Below are 24,436 nucleotides of genomic sequence, written 5' to 3'. Positions count from 1 at the left end.
CGTGCTGAAAAAGAAGAATCTGAAGCATATTGAACATACATTTACATTGTATTATGTTTAAAAAAAAATCTGGAATTTGCATAATAGGGATCTGGCTGATCTATGAATATTTCATGAACTGGGCTCACAAGAATAGTTTTTAAAATTCCACCTTCTCCCTCCACCTTCAAAAGCAAAAGCAAAAGCAAAAGATCTGGTTGAGTGACTTGCATCTAATCCTTCTGTTTGTTTGACCTAGGAAGATAGCAAGTGAAATACAGGCTTGCCTTTTCTTTCTAGCTACCTGTGCTTGCAGTATCCATATATTGAGAGCAAGATAACCCTTGCATTTCTCATCTTTACTCCACTGCACTATGAGATACTTTATTCATTGGTGTGTGGATTCCACTCCCCAGCTAGCCTTCTGGGACTTGAAGTCCACACACCTTAGAGTTGCCAAGTTGAGAAACAGTGTTCTTTATTATCCTCCCATACCAATTCTTGGGAGAACCAGCTAGGAAGCTTTCCCCACCCACACTTAGTCATGGCCCAGATCAGTTTGAAGACATTTTTCTGCGTTTAAAATATAATTAATGCAAACATTTACAACAGCGCTTTATACCAATCATGAAAAGTAGGCAAAAAAGTTGCATCTTTATTTTTCCCGTATCTCCTGCACAGTGCTATCCTGGCTTTTCTGGAAAAGTTTTCCTTGTTTTGTAGGCCTTCAGCGATTCTCCACCATCCTTTTTGTTGCTGTTGTTGTTGTTACACTGTACAGATCCCAGGATCCTTTTTGAAGGATTCATTCAATTTGCCTGCCTGCCTTTTTGAAAGAAAGCGTGCACGTGAGAGGAGAAACAAGAAAAACAGGAACCTGGCCAACTTTCTCAGAGAATCTCGACTTTGGATGCTGAGTGCAGTACACAGAAAAGTTACCAGGCCAACTTCCTTTCCTACATATTTGTTTCCCATGATGGTAGAAGGCAGCTAAAATGCAAGTCTTCTAAAACCTTATGAAAACCATATGAGACAGAGATTACGGGCGGAATAACTTCTGAAAGTTATTTGCTCTTAAAGAGCCAAATATATTTGCAGATTTCTCAGGACGCGCCGTACCACAGACAAGCCGCGCTGGCTGGGTTCCTAGAAAACGCTGGGCTCAACTGCGGTTGGCTGGTTTGTGGCTCAGGGCTCCCCCGCACGCGTTTCACCCGGGACCACTGCTCCGCCTCCCGGGTCCATCGCCCCCCACACATTCAGGGCCAGAGCTCTCGTGAGGCCGAGGTGCCGTTAGGCGACCAGCTCAGCCTTCCAGTCGCGAGGAGTCGCGCCTCAACTCAAGACGGCACCGGAGGGGCGCCCGGGGAGCCCAAAGAAATTTGAGCGCGAACGGCTGGGCTCCTCCTTCCCTCCCTTCCCCGCTGCGTTGGCCGCGGGCATGAGGGAGCCGCTGTGGGCGGACTCGAGCCTTGCCCAGCCGAGGCGAGGGAAGCCCTCCGCCTCACGCTTCAGTCCAGCGGGTGGGAGGTTCCTGCTCTGTGGTGTAGAAGAGGACCGAAGCAGGGAGGGCTTTCCCGACGCCGGGCTTCCGTGCAGCTGCTGGGTCGTAGTAGTTGAAAGTTACAGCAGGCGAGCACCTCGTTTGCCTGGAGGGAAGAAGGGCGGTCGCTTCAGCTCCTCTGGGCTGTCTGTCTCTGCTCGGAGCACCCGCGTTAATATTCACAGACGAGCCCCACACGCACCCTTCGGCCCTCCCTCCTCCCAGCCTTTCTCTCTCTCGCTCGCTCTCTCTCGCTCCCTTTCCCGGTCGTCTCCTCCCTCTCTTGCGCTTCTCCCTCCTCTTTCCCTTCCCCCAGAGGAGCTGCCGTAGGAGGCCGGCAGACAGGCGCGGCGCGGCTCTTGTGTTCTCTTGGGCTGTTGGTTCGGCCCGGCCGTCGCAGCTGCGGAAGAAACAGACCCCCTCGCTCTTCGGGGCGAGACGCAACCATGAGCGGCGGGGAGGTGGTCTGCCAGGGCTGGCTCCGAAAGTCGCCCCCGGAGAAGAAGTTAAAGCGCTATGTAAGTGTCTCCGGTGGCTTGGCGGGTTCTCCTGCTTGCAGGAAGCGCCCTTGTCCGCTTCTGGCCACTCTCGGCGGGGTTTTCTGTCTCGTTGCTTGCCTTCGTCTGCCCGGGTTCTCTCCGCGCTTCTCCCCTTCTTTTCTCGCCCTTAGTCCCTAGGGGAGTTATCCGCTGCCCAGGCTCTCAACGGTCTGCATGTAACATTATAGATACGTGAATACTTTGGGTTCTTGCGTGACTTTTCAAACAATCCGATAATGTCTGTTTACAGTTAATTCACCCGAATCTGACAGCTTTGAATTAGTAATAATAAATATATAAATATAAATATATTTTCAAAAAGACCTCTGCATTGACTTTTCATAATTGCCAAGTGCGCAGTTTTGTTCCTGCTGGGGCTTTTGCAAGGCCCTGAACGGACCCAACTTTTCTCTTCTGATTTATCGCCCTTTGCGACGGAGGATCGGGGAAGAACGGACGAAGTTTTCCGGAACACATATGCCTTTAAAAAAAAAAAAAGAGGGGGGAAGTCTTCGAAGGACTCAAGACGGAACTCGGCTGTTTGGTCGCTTTAAAAAAAGAAAAGGGAGGGGTGTAGGAGGGGAAGATCCTATGGAAATCTGCAAATATATTTTGCTCTTTAAGAGCAAATAACTTTCAGAAGTTATTCCGCCCGTAATCTCTGTCTCATATGGTTTTCATAAGGTTTTAGAAGACTTGCATTTTAGCTGCCTTCTACCATCGTGGGAAACAAATATGTAGGAAAGGAGAAAGGCAATCGGTGTATTGATTGCATTGCCTGAACTTGTTTGTTGAAGCTGCATGTATACATAGTTTCATTGTGTTACCTGTAGCAGTTATATATGCAATCAATACACTGTATTCAACATTAAGTGTAACACATGGATAAGTTTTTCCCCCTTCTCTGAATGAAATGGTTATCAGATTTTGGAAGTGTGCTTGAGAAATGCATTGATCTTTTGGACTGCAGTGATTCTAAAGTGTAAAAGATTCATATACACAAATACTTTGGGTCTTGTGTGACTTTTAAAATAATCTTATAATGTCTGTTTACAATGCGTTAATTCACCAAAACTGACATCTTTGAACTATGTAGTAATAGAAAATAATTTAAAAAGACCTCTACATTGACTTTGCTTTTATCTATAATACTATTTCCACAGAAATTTGCATTAGGGCCTCTAACTAATGTATTGCATTACACTTACCTAAGTGTCATTCTGATATGAAAATATTTCTGGAAACATTTGATCATTATACACAAAGAATGTTTGCTGCGCATTTAATATATTTTTTATTCCAGAAATAGGGACCTGTTCTGTATCTTTTCACAGACTACTAGGCAAAACATTTCATAATATAGATACGCCTAACGATGGGAACATAAATTACTTCAAGTCTTTGAACAGGCTCAACTCAGCAAATCAAATTCTATCAACTAATGTATTGATGTGGTTATTCAGAACCTTCAAATAGAATAACTTTTATTCATTGGCTTCCACATATGTTGATCTACAACATCTAAAATTTCAAGCCACAGTCCAAAACTTCTAGAATAGATAGTGTCATCAAAGAAAACAACATCACGAAAAGGCATATTTCAGAGATAGGCTGTTGTTTTGCTCTTGAAGGTAGTCTATGGTACTGGAGTTTTAAAAGAATCCAGCAGTATAAACTTCTGGACTAATAAATGTACTTGCCTGCCAATTGCTGTTTCTGGTTAAACAAAATATTGTTTATCTTGCACAGCTTTGCTGGCTGCCTGGTACTACACTTACTAATGTAGCATAGACAATTTTAAAGTACACGATATAGTAATTATGTAGTTATTTAATTGTTCTGAGAAATAAATGTAAGAAGTGTCTTAACAGTTCTTAAATACTGTTTTAATACTTTAAAAAAATTGTAGACTGAAATAAAGACATAGAGCGAAGCAAGGTCATTTCATACCAGAGTCAGTTCTCAGATTTTGTTTTTCTACAAATGGAAGTGAAATTGGGCTCCAGAAGTTCTAAAAAGGTATTCATGGTGATTTTGAAATAACATCGGTAGGGTTACTGGCATGTGTAGACAAGGTTGTGAGATTGTTGGGAAAAAGATAAAAAAGGCTAGTGAATTGCTTTAATTGCAGTCACCAATCAAGCTGAACATAGGAGAAATACTGCAACTGTTTAACTTCTTTGCTGGAGTATTTGGAGTGAAAATTGGCTTTATTACAAAGGGAAAAGCCTTACGTGTTAGGGAATCTTTCAGTTGAATTGATTTAGACCTGCTGCTAAAATGTTAAGTATTCAGATTTTCTACTTTCTACGTCATTATGGTGTTCAGTAGAAATATGTATAAAAATAGCTTAATTATTAGATCTTAGGTTAGAACTGGGCAACTTCTGTTCCATCCTGTTTGCATTTTCCAGTGCAGTTTCAACAAATTCATAATTATATTGGATCATTTAGAAAGTGAAGTAACAAGTAGATGAAGAGGCTTAAAGCTGCACATTAGAGATGGAACATAATATTACAGTGTGAAAATATTGCACTGAAATTTCAAAGACTGAATTTCATCAGCATTTAAAGATTAGTAATGGTCTTATCTATTAGTTCTGCATTCTTATATCAAAAAGGAATAGAAATAACTGGTGTTTTATAAAAGTGACATCTGATGTACTTGACTGTGTTGCACAATTAACTGACAATGTTAGTGTTTAAGGTGTAACTATTTTCACTTTTAAGAGTAACACAGCCAGCCTTCTGAAACTGGTATAGTGTATAAATGGAGGTTATGCAAAATAGTAAGCCTGAATTACACATATAGGAGGTTAGTCCTATTTCAGCTTTTCATTAATATGTAAGAAATTAATGGATAAAAGTTACACTCATCCAACAGTATCATTTTATAAAATTAATACTTGTAGATATATTAATAATGGCTAATAAATTACAACAAGAAAAGTTGGGCTAATATGCCAGTAGCTTTTTAGTTCTCTTTTCCCCTATTCTGTCTTGTTGCTACCATGATATAAGCCTCTGGGGGAAGAGAATTGCCTTACATAGCTTTCTAGGAAGATCCTAAGTCTTATACATACAGAGTCTTATTCATACAGTCCCTGCTGTTAGAAAAATAGATAAAGAATTATGGTCCTAAGGATATGTCTATCAAATTCTTGTGTCACTTCAGAAATGGTATTTAGCAGGTTCTGAACAGTTCTGGAGAACCGGTAGTTCGGAAAACCGGCAAATACCACCTCCGACTGGAGATTTTACAGTATCCTTCCCCTGCCACGCCCACCAAGCCACACCCACAGAACCAGTGGTAAAAAAAATTTGAATCCCACCACTGTGTCACTTGTGATGTAACTTGCTATTTTAACTTCTTTCTGGAAAGCGGTTCAGGCAACTATTTGTCCACCAAATATTTTACAGAATTTTTCTTCTCCATTCATTTTCTTCTCCAGTCCTCTGATTATAGCTAACTACTTGGACACCCTAAACTGGATTCCTGTTCACAGACACTACATCCTTAGCTGATTTCCTGCTTTAACTGTATTGAAGCAGATCTATTCATTGTGACATTTATAGCAGTGCAATTTTGAACTCCTTTTGTTGTGTTTTTGCTTGGCTTGTTGTCAATATGCATTTGTTTTCTTAGAATGCATGATTTTTAAAAATTTCCTCACTCGGATAATAACTTTCACTTTTCACTTTTATGCTTTCCTCCTTGACATGCATCGATTTATACTGTGAAAAAATTATAACATCCTAAAGTAAACAGAATGAAATCTTGGCTCTTGGTGCATATTCAATTTCAATTTCATTTGATTTTTGTAAGTTTTCTCTTTTGAAATCAAATTCCATTTAAGTAAATTGCCATTTTCATTGTTTAATGTTCCAATTATGTATATATTAAACTTGGAAGCATTGTGATCACTAGTTCCAACTGCTCATATCATGCTTTGCATCTGATCAATATTTAAAGTATTTTTTTATTACTATATACAGTAGTTAGGTAGACAAGTGGCCTAGTGGTGAAGATGCTCACCTCCCATTCGGAAGGTTGAGGTTTCAATCCTAGGCAGCTGCAGATGTTTCTCTGTCAGGGTGCAAAGAGAAAATATCTTCTGTGGACTCTGCATAGATGTGAGGAAGGGCATTCAGCCAGTAAATGCTCAGCTCCATTCAGTTGCCCTGATTACATACTAAATAAAGGGATTAAAGGGTCATAAAAATAAATAGGTAGGTAGGTAGGTAGGTAGATAGATAGATAGATAGATAGATAGATAGATAGTGTGGTACATGGTTGATTGCTTCATGTAGAAATGCAGCATCTAATAAGCTGGCTTGCATCCATTATTAAAGCAGTTCCTTCTTTTAATTGCTCTTAAGTTTTTTCCCCTGTTTAATTCTTGTTTCAAGTTAGAAAACTGGTCCTTGATAACCAAAGTCAGCGGGGGAAACCAGATTTGCTTAATGACTACAATTCACTTAACAGCTGCAGTGATCTATGACCAAAAAGGTAATAAAATATGCGAAAACCCACTAACAACTGCTTTGCATAGCAACAGAAATTTTGAGCTCAATTTTGGTCGTAATTTGAGGACTACCTGTATCATATTGCATATTTTTTGTTATAAATTATACCTTCTGTTCATGGATTTTGTTTCTTCATTTATACTTTGTAGCTCCTTTCTATTTTTATGAAATTGGTCCTCTTATGCTTTCCTGGACTTTCTATATACTCTTTTGAACATTATCCCCAGGAGGAGAAGTCATTCGAACTGCAGTTCTAAGCTCTTATGAACTTATTTCAAAATTTGTGAAAAACTACACTGTAACTTTTTTGATGTTTCAGACAAGCAGATTAGACTGGTATTGTACAAAAGAGGCAGTTTCTTTCAAAAACTTTCTCATAAAGAAAATTTAAATCATTTTTTGAACAAGCATTGCAATATATGTATGATATATTGTAGTTCTGTCTTTATAACTAGGCAGGTAACATCATAAGAAAAAAAAATCTCATTTCAATCAGATTATCTTGCTGAAATGATAAAAGCTTGTGGTAACCAGACAGAATGATTTTTATCTGGTACAATTTGAATTTAGTTAATTTTAGTTCTCAGAATAAATCTCTGGACTCATAATTCTTTCAGTTCATCTAAAAATTGTGGCTAAAAGCAAAGTAGACTAAACAAACCTATAATATTCTTACCACAGAAATATGAGAGACAGCTTTTATAGCTTGAATATAAATGGATGTCTTTTCAGAAGTAATAATGTTTTCCCTTTAAGGGCTTATTTTCTCTTTTCTTTATGCCCCAGTGCCATAAAAAATGCAAAAGGAGTTATTGGCAGAGATCTTGTCTCCGTACTCCTCCCCTTTTTTCTATGTAAGCTACTGGGGAAGACTTCTCTAAAGGCACTATTGATAGTCCATGGCACATGTAATTTAAAGTGACCCAATTCCTAGAAAATAGCGAGATCGGGTGTTATTTCCATGGCACTACTGGATGGAATGTCAGAACCTCACGAGATTATAGCCAGTTATTTTTTGAAACTTGATTTTATTTTAGTTTGCTGTTTTATCAATATAAGCTGTGGAAAATTTAGTGAACAATGGTGCCACAGATGCCACAGCACTAGTCACTTATTTATCGTCTAAGGTTATAAATAACAACTGGTGGTCTAAATAATCTGTTTATCTTGAGAATATATTTATTTCTTAATAGAATTGAAATATAAGTGCACCTTCTAAGTATTGTCTCAAAAACACAATCATGTGCTTGTCGTTATAACCTTCCTGGTATGTTGGTATTCTATAATAAGATTTGTCCTTTTCTTTGTAATTTTAACAAGGTATTTCTCATGTATCTTTTAAAGATAATTGTTCTTTGACTTTATATGATGCTCTTACAAAAGTAAGATAGTAACTAAAATCATAAAAACTACCGGTAGTCCCTTCTCCCCCCAAAAAAAAAAGTATGTGGCCACCTTACACCTTCATATGATGCAATAAAACTAGTTTATCCAACTGCTATTGATTAAACAATATTAACAATCAGCAGTTATAATTTTAAGGAATTATTGGCTGCAGGAGTCTTCACCGTGAATGTAGAAGTAACTTGTAGTTGAATAAGTTCTGTTATTAGAGAATGTTTTATGCAGCAGAGAGCATTTTCTACTCTTAGAAGTGTTGAACACGAGTGGGCACTTTAGCAAATCCTGAGATCTTCACAGAGTTTTCATAATTACTACTATGTCTTACCCAGACATCATTCATTATGTATTTGTTCAGGGTCTTCCTTGAATGCTTTCAAAATGGCTGGCACAGATTTATTCTAGCAAATTTCTATAAAAATAATTTTTACTAAATAGTTTCTTATGTAGCACTTTCATATGCAGACCCTCAAATTTTTAAGTTACTAACAAATAGAACAAGGGGAAACCATAAACACAGAGAAGGTACCTGGAATACTTGTCTCTTCTAACCCTAGATATAGTTACATACATTTCTTAATCAGTATTTTTTTAATAAGTCTTATCTGGAAATAGTCTAATTTTAGTACTTCTTTATTTTCTCTAAAAACATTAGGGATATTTCAGAGGCTATAATATTGACTCTTCCGTTTTTAGTATTTTAAGCTATTTCGTTGTAAATAATATGTATGGTATGCTCTTCTCCCTTTATAAATAAAGTTGTTTGTTTATTTGCCACTTTGATTCTGGATGAAATACATCATTGAAAATCTGTCTGGAAACTCATTTGCAATTTTATTTCCTTCTAACTGCCCAGGAGCAAAATATGCTATAATTGTATGTTTATTTGTATAATTAAGACCAGATAAATATGAAACACATCCCATCAGGAAATGTACTTGTCATAATAAAGTAAAATAAATAACTGCACTAAGCTTGTACAGAGTTTGCCTAGAAGAAGAGTTTTATGGTGTACAGATGATATAATTTTTTTTTTGATAAAGCGAAAAGACAATGTGATATGTTGCAAAAAGTACTTCACATAGCCTCATAGTAACTCCCAATCTTTGCAATGGCCAGTAGCTGTACAAAAGCTAGAATAGGTTTTATGTTGGTACAATACATGTGCAGAATGTTTTCCCAACTTATACAAGTCTTATATGGTAGGATGGAAGAACAAAATAGTGCTATCTGATCACTTCAATGTAGAAGCAAAAAAGCCTCATTGTTTTCCAAAGGAGCTTTACAACTTTGCTTGGCCAAGTTCACGATTTATAGGCCCTTAATCAGCATATCTGAAGAATAAAGACAATGTTGGTAAATAAACAAAGGTATTTTAGGTAGAAGATGGTAGAGGACAGGAAGGCCTGGAGGAATGTTGTCCATGGGGTGGTGACGGGTTGAACACGATATCACAAATAACAACAAAATTTTAGAGCATTTACTGTGAAACTTCTTTGCTTAATTCCTGGGTTTTTACTAGGTTTGGTGAAGATAACAGTAATGTGTTGCTTTGTAACTCACTTGTTTCCCACAATTTTTCTATTTCTTCTGTTCTTCCTCCAAAAATGGAATAGCAGAGGGCGTTCTGATTGTTAGAGCTATGAACTGTCTGCATATTTTATTTTTAGAAAGACAAATAATTACTGTTGGATCACAAAAATATGAATTAAATGCCTCATGTTACCAGTTTTGTGAAGTTGGTATCAGATGCTTAGTGAAGACAACACCAGGCGCAATCTGATTCTCAGATGTTCCATAAACAAAGGTAGCAGCTTTTCAGCTGAAAAGGCCTCTTTCTAGTTTTTGCTTGTCTTATCCCAGAAAGAAGGATAAACCTGGAAAGAACCATTAGTGACTCTGAATGCCTCTGCAGACTCATTCGGGAAGAGGCAGGCTTTTAACGTTATGGAAAAAGATGGTATATACCTGGTCTGGCAACTGGGCACAGTTGGAGAACTTATTGACATGAGTATTTTGAGTATCATTTTTGTTATATAACATGTTTGGAAGTGATTGCAATCTGAACTTTTAGATCTGATTTTGGTAATTCTTTTCAGGCTCCTGTGATCTGATTTCTTTCAGAAAGAAAAACTCTGAAACCATTTCTACAGAGGGATCAATTGCTCTATTATGATGACGTTTGAGAGGAGTCCTTTTTTGGCTGTTTGCTGTTCATTGGAAGGAAGCTTTCTCTTTGAGATAGAAATGTTTAAATTGCAAATGACAGGAATAAAAAAGCCCAAAATGTTATTCTTTTTATAGCCCCCTTCTGTTTTTCCTGTGTAAATATTTTAATAGGCTACAGTTGATCTGACATTTTAAGTTGCATGAAACAGTCTTGTTTGCTGAGATGGCACATTCCTTCACATGGAAATAACAGCATTGTTGTGTGTTAGTTTTTCAGTTCTTTCCAAGACCGTCTAGTCGTGTTGGGACAATGGATATTGCAGAAAATGTTTTGTCTGTGGGCTCCTAAGATCAAGTATGTGATGCCTCTCTCACTTAATAAATGATGTAGGCTTTCATGTGGATTGTTCCTTATGTGATAACGTGGCCCTGCCCTGTCCCCCCCCCCCCGTCTTTCCTCGCCCTCCCTCTGCCCCTCCTCTCCCCCCTCTTTTTCTCTCTCTTTCTCTCTTTCTCCCTCCCCTTCTCTCATTTTCTTCCAGATACACAGCCCATTTGATTCTCCTGAACTTGATGGAGCACATGAGGAAGATGAAATTTGTTTAGTTAGTGGATTATTATTATTTGCATACAAGCCATTGCTCAATGTTGTTACAGTGTTAAACATTTGTATAGAAAGCATTTCTGGGGTGGAAGTTCTCAAAGAAAATGTGTTAATAAATTTAGAAACTTAAAAAAAATCTGAAATGCAGCTGTGAGCTTCCATGTACGAATCTTCATCAGGAAAGACGCAGATATTTACATCTAATATTCATTTTTGAAATGATAAGACTGAGATTTTTCATCCAATGTTTTGGATTCTAGATAACAAGTTTTACAAGAAAATATTTTGTGTCTTATCAGTGATACCAGTGACACACTATGAAGTTATTTGCATTAGAATTAAAGTATTTCCTTATTAGCAGCCATAGCTCAAACAAAATTTATGGAATACTTGAACCAAATTATAGATTAAAGATGAAAAACTAGGCGTTTTTTTACTGAGGAAAGCAGGTGTTGTGTTCTAGCTGCAGATTTCATGGCCACTAGGAAAACTGCAGGAAAGCATTTGTGCTACTTAAATGTTGAAGCCATATACAGATCTACTTGGTATGCAAGCAGTCCAGCTTGACTGTTTGTTCATATATTTTATAATGGTAGTATATTCATGTTCTGTCTTTCCTTTAAATAGAGAGTTTTATCCTGGAAATGGGAGTTGTGCTTCCCTTATTCAGCTGGTTTCCATGAAATCTGATCTGCTGCAAGATTATCCAACGATATTTTGCTAAAGGTCTTAACTCACCTAACATTCATCAAGCCTTGCGAGGATATCTAGGCAGACTAGGCTTCTTAGAAATAGACTTTCATTCCTAAGATACTATTCTTTATCTTTCTGTTTTTATTGCTTTGAAATATAGCATAGAAATGTGCTAAATGTTAATATAAGATGGTGATATTAGAGTTAGTTTCTGAGAAAACCAAGCTTGTGGAACTGATTCTGGCTAAGGTCAGAAAATTATATTCAACTACAAGATAAGGACAGTTTTAATTATTTACTGTTATTTGTTGTCCTTTGGATTTTTGCTGGGCAGGTTAGGTCTTGTACTGGATCATTGCTCAATTGATGCGAAGGCTTGCAGAATTTGTCTGATCTGCATTTTTCCTCTTAAGGAGAAAAACTGTACTTAATGATTGGTTCTCAGCCTGATTAAAAGCCATTACTTAAATAGCTCATTACTGGGGACCACCTGGTGTCTGAGGAAAAAAAATTTAGAGTGTAAAAAAAATAAATCAGGAAATCACTTCCTCATGTTTGCTGACATATTTTGGTTCTATTACTTTCATCTTAATAAAACTTATTAACGAGAAAGCTGAGATCTATGCTTGGGGGAAAATTACTTTTACTTGAGGCAGATCAGATAGTCTGATACCATGACCCACAAGCTCCACAGTTAAATCAAGCCAAGCCAGAGATGGTATTCAGCATGTTCTGACCAGTTCTAGAGAACCAGTAGCGGAATTTTTGAGTAGTTTGGAGAACCAGCAAATACCACCCCTGACTGGAGATTTTACAGTATCCTTGCCCTGCCAGGCCCACCAAGCCACGCCCACAGAACCGGTAGTAAAAAAAATGGAATCCCACCATTGACCGCCAAGCCAATAGTTTTCTCCCATTCTCAATTATGGTAAAAGGAGATGGAGGAATTTGGTTATAACAACAAAAGGAATGAGAGTAAATAGGTCACTGACTGTTTAATTAAAATTCCAAGTCAAACTAAAACTGAAGAAAGTCAACCACATTTCATAATATGATTTTGAGCATAAAATTACAATTTTCAGGAAGAACATCAGGAATTGCTTTGAAGTCCTAAACATTCACTGAGAGCAAACAGAGGAATTGTGGAATAAAATCAAATAAGATTATGATGTATATTAAGAGAAACTACCAAGGACCTGAAAAACAGGAAAAATCAAACTATGTTTGATAAAATGGTAGAAATTGCCAAACAGAGAAGTCCAAGCCAAGAAAACTAATAATCTAAGGAAGTAATTTAAATAATTTCAGAGAACTGTTGGAAGAAACGAGAAGCAGTCTTACAGTGACTTCTGTAAAGACATTGAAAATGGAAAGAGAAATGGAAAAACAAGGAAATATTTTGGAGGTTCCCGTATTCAATTGCTATGCTGTAGGATAATGATAGTAAAGTTCAAAGAAGACTAAAGGTAAAATTAGTCTGAATTGTGCCGTAGAGATGCCAACATCGAAGATATATTCTACACTTATAAGAACCATTATTATTAGAGCATAATGTTAAATCAATGTTATCAAATTGGAAGGCTGCAGTATTGATGAAATATACACAGATGGCAAACAACTGAAGAATTTTAAAAATATTTTAATGAAACTATGCCAGTAAATCAGAGGAATCACATATGGGCTGAAAGACTGAAAGTACATGTCAATACCAAAGCAAACAATACTGATAAAAGAAAATATTTGGTAGCTTGGGGATGAGCTGTAGGGTCCTTGGTGCTTTCTGAGTTTGGGTGTTTTCTTTCAGACATTTCATTACTTTATTTATTTATTTATTTATTTGATTTGTCAATCGCTTATAAGATACAGGTATAAGAATAAACATAGTTTTGAATACATGAGATAGATACTTATAAGAAAAATAAAAGAAATAATAGGACAGGGACGGTAGGCACAATTGGTGCGCTTATGCACGTCCCCTGGGTAACATCATCAGTCCAGTGTATCTGCAAGAAAGCAATCATGCTTAGAGAGCATTAAGAAACTCACAGTTTTAACAGTGTGTGCAAATTATCATACAATATCCTTAATTTCACATGCTATCAAAGTAATGCTTAGTGTCAAGCAACACAGATTAGAGTTCTATACGGAAAGGAATATGCCAGAAAAGTCTGAGGAACATGAGACGTTATTGCTGATGCACACTGGATAATTGAAAAATAGCATTGCTGATGCACACTGGATAATTGAAAAATAACATTATTGCTGATGCACACTGGATAATTGAAAAATAAGTCAATTTGTGCTTCCTTGATCAAAGAAAAGTCTTTGATTGGTGTACTATATCAAACTCTATGTGCTTAAAAAAAATCAGAATCCCAGAACATCTCATTTTCCTCATGCAAAATGTATTCACAGAAAACCACAGTTCATATAGATAAGGCAAAACAGGCTGGTTGTATATTCTCACTTAAAAACTGGAGGAAGAAATCAGTAGTCTCTTACTTACGTACATTATGCTGATGACACTGTTCTGATAGTTTAAAATGCAAATGACCTGGGAGCTCTAGTATGAAATTCAAGAAGCATAGTACATTCAGCAATCTGCCTTAGAACATGCAATGAAGATACTGAAGGGCTGCATAGTTTGTTTTTTAGGATTGATTATCAACAATAAATAAATAGAAGTCAAGGAATGCATCAGTTTTAGTGCTTGGTAAGTAGCAATGTAGACCTCTGAAAAGGCGTGGTGTTGTAATTATGCCATAAAGATCTGAATTGTGTAGATTTTTGTATACCATTTGAAAATTAAAATAGAATAGAAAGATTGAACTGTGGCATTGAAAGAAAAAATATGGATAATCAAGAAAACAACCAATGGAACATAGAAGATATTAGTTCAGTTATGACTCAAGGCAGGGGTCGCCAACCTTTTGGACCTTATAATTTCCTATAATTTTAAATCCTGGGGACCACTAATATGAGTTTTGACTGACGGTGGCTTGCTGACATTTTCCCAGGGTCTCTGCAGAAAGCAGCAGAGACCCTCAAAAAATCCCCCAAAAAGTTGCAGGAAAATTCCCCACCCTGTTTTCCTACCGATCGATCATACTTTATTTGGGATCGCAGGATACCGTCTCCAGTTCTGTTCTCAGGGGAGAGAGAGAGACACTTTTGGCTTCACGCAAGGAAAGCAGCAGAAGTCTTTCTCTCCCCCAAACTCCGCCAGAAATGAGTCTTTGTGAGACTTGTCACGCCGTTGCAGCCTCTTGGAGCAAGATGACTTGCAGGGTTCCAAAGATTCATTTCTGGTGGAATTTGGGGGAGAGAAAGAAAGACTTTTGCTGCTTTCCTTGCGTGCAGCCAAAAGCAGAAGAAGAAAGAACCGGAAAGAAGCAGACCAGTGGCCAGGTGACATACGTGGGGCGCATGGGGCAAGTTCCCCCCTCCACCCTTTCCCCCTCCCCTCACTACCTTGTGTTGTTCGAATGCAAGTGATGCAAGCCTTGTGTTCCCGTGGGCCTTGCGGGCAGTGCAGCTTTGTGTTCCCGCACAGCCTGGATTAATTGTTTTGGGGGGTGCTCTGAGAGTGACATTTCTCTGCGGACCACCAAAATTTTCTCATGGACCACCAGTGGTCCCTGGCCCACTGGTTGGCGACCACTGACTCAGGCCCCAATGACCAGCCCCAATTATTGTATCTTGAATGTATATGTGCATATATTTACTTCTATGGAAAAGTCTATAATGCTATGAAAGATAAAAGGAAAGAGAAAAAGAGAATGACTAAAATAGCAAGGTGGAAGGACATATAGTCCTCGACTTATGACCACAATTGACTCTAAAATTTCTGTTTTGTGAGAGATTTGTTAAATGAGTTTCAGACCATTTTATTATCTTTCTTGTCACAATTTACCCCGTTTTATGACCTTTCTTGTGAAGTGAATCCTTGCATTTGTTAAAATAGTAATGAAGTTGTTAAGTGAATCTGGCTTCCCCATTGACTTTGCTTGTCAGAAGGTCGTAAAAGGGTATCACATGACTCCCAGGACACTGCACCTGTCATGAATATGAACCAGTTGCTAAGCTTCTGAATTTTGATAATGTGACCATGGGGATGCCGCAATGGTTGTAAGTGTGAAAAGTGTTCATGCCATTTTTTTTCAGTGCCGGTTGTAACTTTGAACAATCACTAAATGAACTGTTGTAAGTCGAGGACTATATAATTACAATGGTGAGGGTTTCCTTGCTGGAAAGCCTGCAGGACTAGTTTCAAAACACATTATCCTGGAGAAGATCCATCTATGTGGTCCCTAAAATTGACACTGACTTGGTGACACATAATTAGTCAAAATGTGTATGCTTGTGCGTGTGTGTGTGTGTGAGAGAGAGAGAGAGAGAAAGAGTGAGTCTTGTTTCTGTTGATTTTTACAAAAATAATGGTTCTTTTATGAACTTGCTATAAATTTTTAATGTACATTTTCTGTTGTAAACCTTAAAAAAGAATGTTTCATTTGGATAATATTGTTTCATGGGGTCACAGAAAATAGAACAGTGCTTATATGGTTATATTGTTGAAAATGTATGCAACCAAAGCATGTCTTATTAAGAAAGAAATTTGCTGTACAAAATGTAAGAATGTAATTCTACATAGAAAATGTTCTATTTACCACATAGAAAATTATGTTTTAGAGTTTCAGGTTCACCAGAGGCACAGTGGCATTGCCTAACCACTGCATGAATCCATTTTATCCACCTTCCATAACTGGGAATGGGAAAACATTAAATGGGAAAACATTATAGCAATGTTATATGGCATAGCAAAGAGGACTGATAATGAACATAATGTAACACATAATAGTAAACAAGTTTAGAGAGGTTCCCACCATGCATTGAGAAGAGGATACAAATTAAATTATTTTGAAGTTGGATATCTTCTAATCCTGTAAATTTTCTGTCATACTAAGTATTGTAACCAATATTTAGAAGGAAATCGGGGGATATGCCACTGTGAAACAGTTCAATAATTATTGCCACTGGTATATATACAATCTATATTTAAAGGTGTCACATACTAGAAGGGGGAGAAGCCCTCTGGGAGATGTTTGGATTCTAAGCCAAGGGCATCTGGACCCTACTTCACAGAACTAATAGTATCATTCTTTCGCTTCTCCATATATTTTGTGTGCTGCCTCACATGCTGCTCTCTTTCTAGTATTTCCACTTGCCATTTTCACTGCTGAGTTTCAAATACGGGGTATCCAACTAGAGTGCTCCGCTCCCCTAGTCTTCTCAAGCATCTCTCTTTCCATCCTTTTTTGTAGTACCACCTTTGATAACTTTGCCTTTTTTATACTCTAGCCTCCACAGAACACTGCTGCCTGTGATGGCTGTTACAGACATTATATAATTAAGGAATGTTTTGTGCATCCCTCCACACTGAATTTGTGGTCTAAGAGTCTCAACAGGAATCATATTTCGATCTATCTCCCCTTTTAGATCATCCATCAGGGAAATAAAGACTGTTTCCATGCCTAATCAAGGTCTTAAATAAGAAGGATAAAGTACAATCTAAATGTTGCTGGAGATGCAGTACTGCTACTTTTTCAGCCAATTTAGCTAAATATGGAATAGGCTGTTGTTAAAGCCAACCTGTCCAAAATGTATCTTAAAAAAAGAGCCTGTAAAAATTGGCTTAATTATCTCAGTCATTATTGGGAGGATAGAGTTCTTAGAGGACCTTATAAATCGAGATATGGAATGATATAGGTAAGCTATCTGAATAGATCTGAAGAAATCTATTTGTTACATAAGGAGAAAACAGTGCTGCACATCATGGATGCAATATTGTTCAAATTAGCTTCAAGCCTTGCATGGGTTTTAATGATCTGATGCCTGAGGATTTGCTCAAAATTGCTCACAATGAAACTAAGGCATAAATCCCTGCCTGACAAGACCTTAGGTAATTTTTTGGAACTGGTACTGCTTTTCTCTTTTGCTGTTACTTCGATCTTACTATTTTCCAATTGATGTGTTGTTACTGCTACTTGTGCAAACAGCCAATTACATTCCCGTGCTTTTTATCTTTTGTATTCAGATTCTTAAACTCCCCCATAAAACCATGAAATCATTGTGTTGAATAGACCTTTCATTTGGGACAGTCCAATTCCCATTATCAGTTAAAGATAATTTTGCTGATCCACACAATTGCTGATTGTGTGAATAAATCTCATCTTGCACAAAGCCTTTTTCCATTATTCTATCCTGGAGTAAACTCCCGGGCTATGCAGATTAAATTTAGGGAAATTGAAAAGAAATAGATGGAATTTCATCTACCACTAATATCTGCTTGTATTGTGAAATGAGACCATGGGTATACCGCTTTTCAGAGTGTTTTCATGTTTCTTATTTGTTGGATTGTGAGTTTCATTAGTTTATAGTTTAATAATTGAATTTGTTTAAAAAAATGAGTTAGATAACTAACAAAAATAGATTTTATACAATTATACTTTCTTTCTACCAAGCTCCTCCCAAACTCTGTGTTTGTTCTGTGATGAGATTATGAGGTAATATCTGCATGTATTGTTAAAAATTCAGAACAATGTAATTCACTCATAGCTATTTAGAAAGAGAACTATAGCAGTGAAATATATGTGTGTGATGAGGGTAAGTGTTCATTCTGAGATTACATTACCAGTTTATATGTTATGTATACATAATCTTTCTCTTTCTATAATGTCTAATGTGCTCACTTTATATGGATTTAAAACATTAGTCTTTGACTGCCAGTTAATAGTTGTAAAATTATTTTAAAAAATATATATTGAGGATTGTGCCATACAAAGTTATTGAGTTCTTGATATTTAGGACAAGATGAATCTTTTGACTTTTGATTAACAAAATGTATTTTTTAGAAGTGATTTCAGGAAAAAAAAAGTTATCTTCCTTACCATTAGAGAGGGCTGTAAAGCACTATGAAGCAGTATATAAGTCTAAGTGCTATTGATATTGCTATTTGAAGCTATTTTATTTAACAGATTTAACAGATAATCAGAGTTGGAAGAGACTTTGTAGGTCATCTAGTCCAGCCCCCCCGCCCAAGCAGGAGACCCTACACCATTTTTGACAAATGGCAGTCCAATCTCTTCTTGAAAGTCTCAAGTGATGGCGCTCCCACAACTTCTGAGGGCAAGCTGTTCCATTGGTTGATTGTTCTCACTGTCAGAAAGTTTCTCCTTATTTCCAGGTTAAATCTCTCCTTGTTCAGTTTCCATCCATTATTCCTTGTCTGGCCTACAGGCGCTTTAGAAAATAGCTTGACCCCTTCCTCCCTGTGGCAGCCCCTCAAATATTGGAAGACTGCTATCATGTCTCTTCTGGTCCTTCTCTTTACTAGACTAGCCAAGCCCAGTTCCTGTAACCGTTCTTTATATGTTTTAGCTTCCAGTCCCCTAATCATCCTGGTTGCTCTTCTCTGTACTTTTTCTAGAGTCTTAACATCTTTTTTATAATGTGGTGAACAAAACTGGATGCAGTACTCTAGGTGTGGTCTTACTAAGGCTTTATAGAGTGGTATTAGTACCTCTGTTAATACAATTTAGGATTGCATTAGCTTTTTTGGCTGCTGCTGCACACTGCTGGCTCATATTTAGCTGGTTGTCCACTAAGATTCCAAGATCCCTCTCACAGTTACTGCTGTTGAGCCTGGTTTCACCCAGTCTATATGTGTACTTTTGGTTTTTCTTGCCTAAGTGTAGGACTTTACTTTTCTCTACATTGAATTTCATTTTGCTAGATATGACTCAGTGTTCTAGTCTGTCAAGATCCATCTGGATCTTGAGCCTATCTTCTTGGGTGTTAGCTATTCCTGCCAGCTTAGTATCATCTGCAAATTTGGTAAGTTCCCCTTCTATTCCCTCATCTAAGTCGTTAATGAAGATATTGAAGAGTACTGGGCCGAAGACGGAACCTTGTGGCACCCCACTGCTTACTTCCCTCCATGTAGACTTAGACCCATTAAGGACTACTCGTTGAGTACGGTTTGCCAGCCAGTTGCGAGTCCATCTAGTGGTGGTGCTATCTATTCCACCTTTTTCTAGCTTACTAAGAAGTAGGATGTGATCTACTTTGTTGAATGCCTTGCTGAAATCTAAATATATTACGTCCACAGTATTTTGCTGGTCTACTAATTTAGTCACTGTGTTGAAGAATGAAATAAGATTGGTTGGCATGATCTGTTTTTAACAAACCCATGCTGACTGCTAGTTATTACTTTACTTGTTTCTAGATGTTGGCAGATCTGTTTTTTTATTATCTTTTCCAGTATCTTCCCGGGTATTGATGTTAGGCTGATTGGTCTATAGTTTCCTGGGTCTGTTTTTTTCCCCTTTTTTGAAGATGGGAAACACATCAGCTCTTTTCCAGTCCTCTGGTAGTTCCCCAGTGCTCCAGGATTTTTGAAAGATATGGTGCAGTGGTTCTGAGATGACCTCTGCCAGCTCCTTTAAAACTCTGGGATGTAATTCATTTGGCCCCAGTGATTTGTTTTCATCAAGATCAGACATGTGTTCTCTTACTATTTTTTTGCTTATTTTAACTTTCATTTCTGGTCTACTTTTACAGTTATGTTTTTGGTGGGTTGAGCTATAATTTCTTTTTGCACGAAGACGGATGCAAAGAATGAGTTAAGCAGTTCTGCTTTCTCTCTATTGCCTGTTACTTCCTTGCCATCTTCTCTCTTTAGTGGACCGACTGTTTCCTTTATTTTTTTCTTGTTATTTATATGTTGGAAGAAACTTTTTTTATTATCTTTGACTTTTGTTGCAAGTCTTTGTTCGTTCTGAGCCTTTGCTATCCTGACTTTGTCTTTGCAGATTCTGGCTATCTGCTGATATTCTTCCTTAGTTGTATGTCCTTCTTTCCATTTTTTGTACTTGTCCTTTTTTCCTTTCAATTTGCCAGCCATGCTGGTTTCTTCTTGGATTTCTTGTTTTTCTTTCTCAGTGGTATTGTGTTTGTCTGGGCTTCTATGATCATACTTTTTAGAGTTTCCCAAGATTCTTGAGTTGTTTTCTCCTTTAGGATTTTAATCCATGGAATCTTTCCCAAGTTCTCTCTGAGTTTATTAAAATCAGCTCTTTTAAAATCCAAGACTCTGGTGTCATTATGTTCTGTTGCTTGTGTTTGTGTTATGTTGAATTCTAGAATGACATGGTCACTCTCACACAAGGTTCCTGCAGTTTCAACTCCCTCTATCACTTCTTCTCTGTTTGTAAGAATTAAGTCCAGTATGGCTGTCCCTCTAGTTTCACTCTCTACCTTTTGGACAACAAAGTTGTCAGCTAGGTTGGTAGGAACTTATTTGATTTCTCACTTGGTGCAGAATTAGTTTTCCAATTGATATCAGGATAATTTAAGTCTCCCATTACTATTGTTGTGTGTTTCCTGCATATGTTTGTTAGTTGGCTGGCAAAAAGGACATCTATATTTTCTGCTTGATTGGGTGGCCTATAATATACACCAATGGCCATGGCATTCTTTTTTCCTTTTATATTGACCCATATGCATTCTAGGAGGTTTTCATCTTTGGTTTTATGCATTTCTATAGCAATATAGTGGTCCTTTACATACAGTGCAACTCCCTCCTCTTTTACGGGGTCTGTTTTTTTTTTTTTTTGAATAGTTTGTATCCTTCTACTAGTATGTTCCAGTCATGGGTTTCATCCCACCAAGTTTCTGTTATTCCAACTATATCATATTTACCTTCATGTATTTGTAGTTTGAGTTCACCCTGTTTGTTCCCCAGACTTTGTGCATTTGTATAGAGGCACTTGAGATCTTTATGTTTACTGTCTACATAACCTGTGTTGTGCCTGCCTGCCCCTACTTTCTTGCCACCTGTTTGATTAGTGCACATGGTATGGCACTCACTATTAAATGCTTTATTGTTGAGTGCTCCAGAATTTGGAAATACTCAGCTTGTGCCTTTGTGCAGCAGATTATGAAAACCTTAGTTATATGTATGACAAATTATTTTGTAAGGGACAGCATAATCATTGATACTGTTTTTTCTCCACCATGCTGCTTTGAGAGTCCAGCATTAGGATATGACTCCACCCTCTGATGTCAAAGAGCTGAGTCTGCCACTATAAAAAGCCAGCCTCTGCTGAGAGCCCCAGCTTTTTGACTCAGCTCATTTGACATTAAGAGCTATTGTCTTTGGAGCTAATAGTATAGTGATCTTCTTAGCTACAAAAAAAGGAAACAGCGCAGCTCCCGGGGAGCTCAGCTCCTGGGGATCTGGTAGAGTTGTGCTCGCAGGGAGAGCGGGGACTCGGTCAGCTGTTCCTGCGGGTTAACAGCAAGTGCCGCCTGGGAGAGAGCTGTGGAGGCTCCCACGCCGCTTTTACAAGGCGCGCGGCTTGTTGCGGAGCTTCCCCCGCCATTTGACATGTGGCTCACCTACGAGCCTCCAAGCCTCCAAGCCGGGAGACCAACTGTGCAGGTATGCTTGGGAAGATGATCTCCTGCATCAATGTCATGCCATGGGGCATGCCTACACACCTGCAATGGTTCCTCCTTCCCTTTCAAGGGGCGGGGACCAGCCATTCTGCCAGCAGCATCAATAGATGCAGTACAACTATTAATATTTGCATATCTGCTCAATATTTGTGTATGCTTGTAAAGAAAATACAATTTGCATATAATTACAATATTTTATAACTTCACTTGCAATTAAATTTCAGTTACCAACAGGAATTGAATTTTGAAAATCGTTACCTTAAAGTCTTGATTATACTTGGCACTATAAAAATAAATAAGAAATATTACTCACATTTTAAAATAAAAATTAGAAGAAAACAAGATTTAAGATTCTATAATTACAAATAATGTTGAAAGCTAAAATCATGTTTTGTTTTCAAAATGAAATATAGCCAGTAGGAAAGACTGTATAGAAGATAATTAGTTTTGAAATCTACCTAATAGCTGTATTGTATTAATGCTCATAGCAAGGTATAAATAATTCAAAACACAATCTAAATAAAGTGTTTTAAGGTTTGCCTTCTTAAAATGTTTTTAAATCTTATGGGAAAAACAGTTTTAGTTTAGTAATAAGGGAAAAGCCTAATCAATTTACCTTCAGAAAAAAACAAATTCTGGGGAGGGATGTACAAAATATAATTCACAAATGAACCTGTCTTTTTTTAAAATCAAGAATGCAAGATGACAGTTTTCCTAGTTTGTCTTTTACAGTGGACTTGCTTTTTGGAAGCATTTAAATAAAAATTGGTCAGCTAACTGTCAGGAATTATTATGTTATCACAATACTGCATTGAGCGAGGAATTGGAGAAGTTGGCCTCTAAGCTCCTTCAATCATGATTACAGTTAATCTGATTATTGTTGTTTTTTTTAAAGTTGCATTTTTGTCTGAATCAGCAAGGAGGTCTTTGGGTTTTTATGTCATTCATTTTCAAAATGGTTTCAGAATTAAAACTTAAATTTCAGTGCAGTTTTCATCCTTGTTTTGTAGATCTAAGTTTTATCAGTCCAGATCAAACTGAACTAAAACTGGATAAAACCATTATTTGGTTAACCAAATGCATGGTGTCTAGAATTATTGTTTTATTTCTGTCAAAATGAACCCCATGGGGCATTTTTTGTTACAGTATCTTTCTTGAAAATCTTAAGTGTCAAAATCACTTTCTATCATAACCTGATTATACTGGAGATGAAAAATGCTTGGTGCTTTTGATTTTATGGACACATCTTGCGTCCAGAATACTTCCATGCTCCACATAACTATTATGTGGAGATTTTTTGTCTGTGAAAACAAATTTGTGATGTGTTTAAAATGAAAAGGTGAATTAAGGTTGCCAGAAAATTCTTAGCAGATACCTCAATTGCATCTAAAGTAGCTTTGGTAAAGTTCAAATAAACATATTTTTATTGGATACATGCATACATGCAAACATGCAGATTTTTATATTTTTTAGTGTAAAGCTGAGGTATGAATGTAACTTCCACTAGATATTAATAGTTGGTCTTAGAATCCCTGAAAGTAAGCATAATCACAAACTGAAAATGTGTGATAATACCAAAATTTGACAAATTTCTTGGTCATTATCTGAGATTAAGAAGAGTATCTGAGGCCAGAAAAGGTTGCTAATCCCCGGCATAAAGATTTATATCAGTGCAATTAAGTAGATATTTCATTAATCCAAATTTGGGATTGTTTTTCTCCTTGAGTTCCCCAGGTTTCATTTGTCTTTGTGAGCATTAATTTGATGAGAGTAGAACAATCAGACTAGTTTCTTAAACCTAATCAAAGAAATTTACCAGACAGAGGCAAAATAAGTCTGCCCTTTTCAAACTTTAAAGAAACTCATGATGTGTTCTCATACCAGTGTTCAATGCCATAGATGCCCGCTGGTGTTTGGAATTCTGTTTCACTTAAAATATTTGATTTGCTCTTCATATTTTCTGTGAGCATGCTATTTTCAAAGATAAGTTAATATTTCTGCAAAAATGGAAAAACATATCAATTTCCATGATGGAAGAGTGAATGGAGTTGGCATTCATGACTAAGTTGTTTTAAATAAAGATAACCTTTCCAATTTTGCTTCTACTTCTGGACCTTATGCTTAAAACAGGAAAAAATGAAAATTTGGTCTTAGGTTTTGATAACTAGATTGTCATCATAGAAATTGCTTGTTATCTATTAGAAATATAAAGTAAAACGTTGAAGTTGTAATTGTATTTTGTACCGTAATGAAATGAATCGGAAGTTGCTGCTTTTCTTTCTTTTTACTGTACCCATCTTTTCCCTCTGTTCTTTATTTCCATTTCTGATTAATATCAATAAATTATAATAAATATTTTAAAAATAATTTTAAAAAAATTATTTAAAAAGCCACGTGACTGTTCCTAAATCATCTCCTCCAAAAAGGGGGGCAGAGAAGTGAAGTTGCATGCAAAGATGAGGCA

The 24,436-nt window shown here is 37.2% G+C and overlaps 1 protein-coding gene across 2 annotated transcripts in view; it reads left to right on the top strand.

Moving 5' to 3' along the window:
• The first annotated feature begins 1,520 nt into the window (after positions 1 to 1,520).
• Positions 1,521 to 24,436, top strand: part of GAB1 (GRB2 associated binding protein 1) — an 84,270-nt gene continuing 61,354 nt past the window's right edge. Inside the window, exon 1 of one of the 2 annotated variants that reach the window (XM_026668807.2) lies at positions 1,521 to 2,040. In XM_026668807.2, coding sequence (XP_026524592.1) covers positions 1,969 to 2,040 — 72 coding nt within the window. In that variant the 5' untranslated portion in view covers positions 1,521 to 1,968. The remainder of the gene's footprint in view (positions 2,041 to 24,436) is intronic. The other variant, XM_087963085.1, reaches the window with a different exon arrangement.

The sequence above is a fragment of the Notechis scutatus genome, chromosome 4 (assembly GCF_049901735.1).
Source record: "Notechis scutatus isolate UNSWTSFEM ecotype Mainland chromosome 4, rNotScu1.2, whole genome shotgun sequence".
NCBI classification, from domain to species: Eukaryota; Metazoa; Chordata; class Lepidosauria; order Squamata; family Elapidae; genus Notechis; species Notechis scutatus.
Note: the sequence above shows the minus strand (reverse complement) of the source record. Positions and strands in the feature narration are given on the sequence as shown.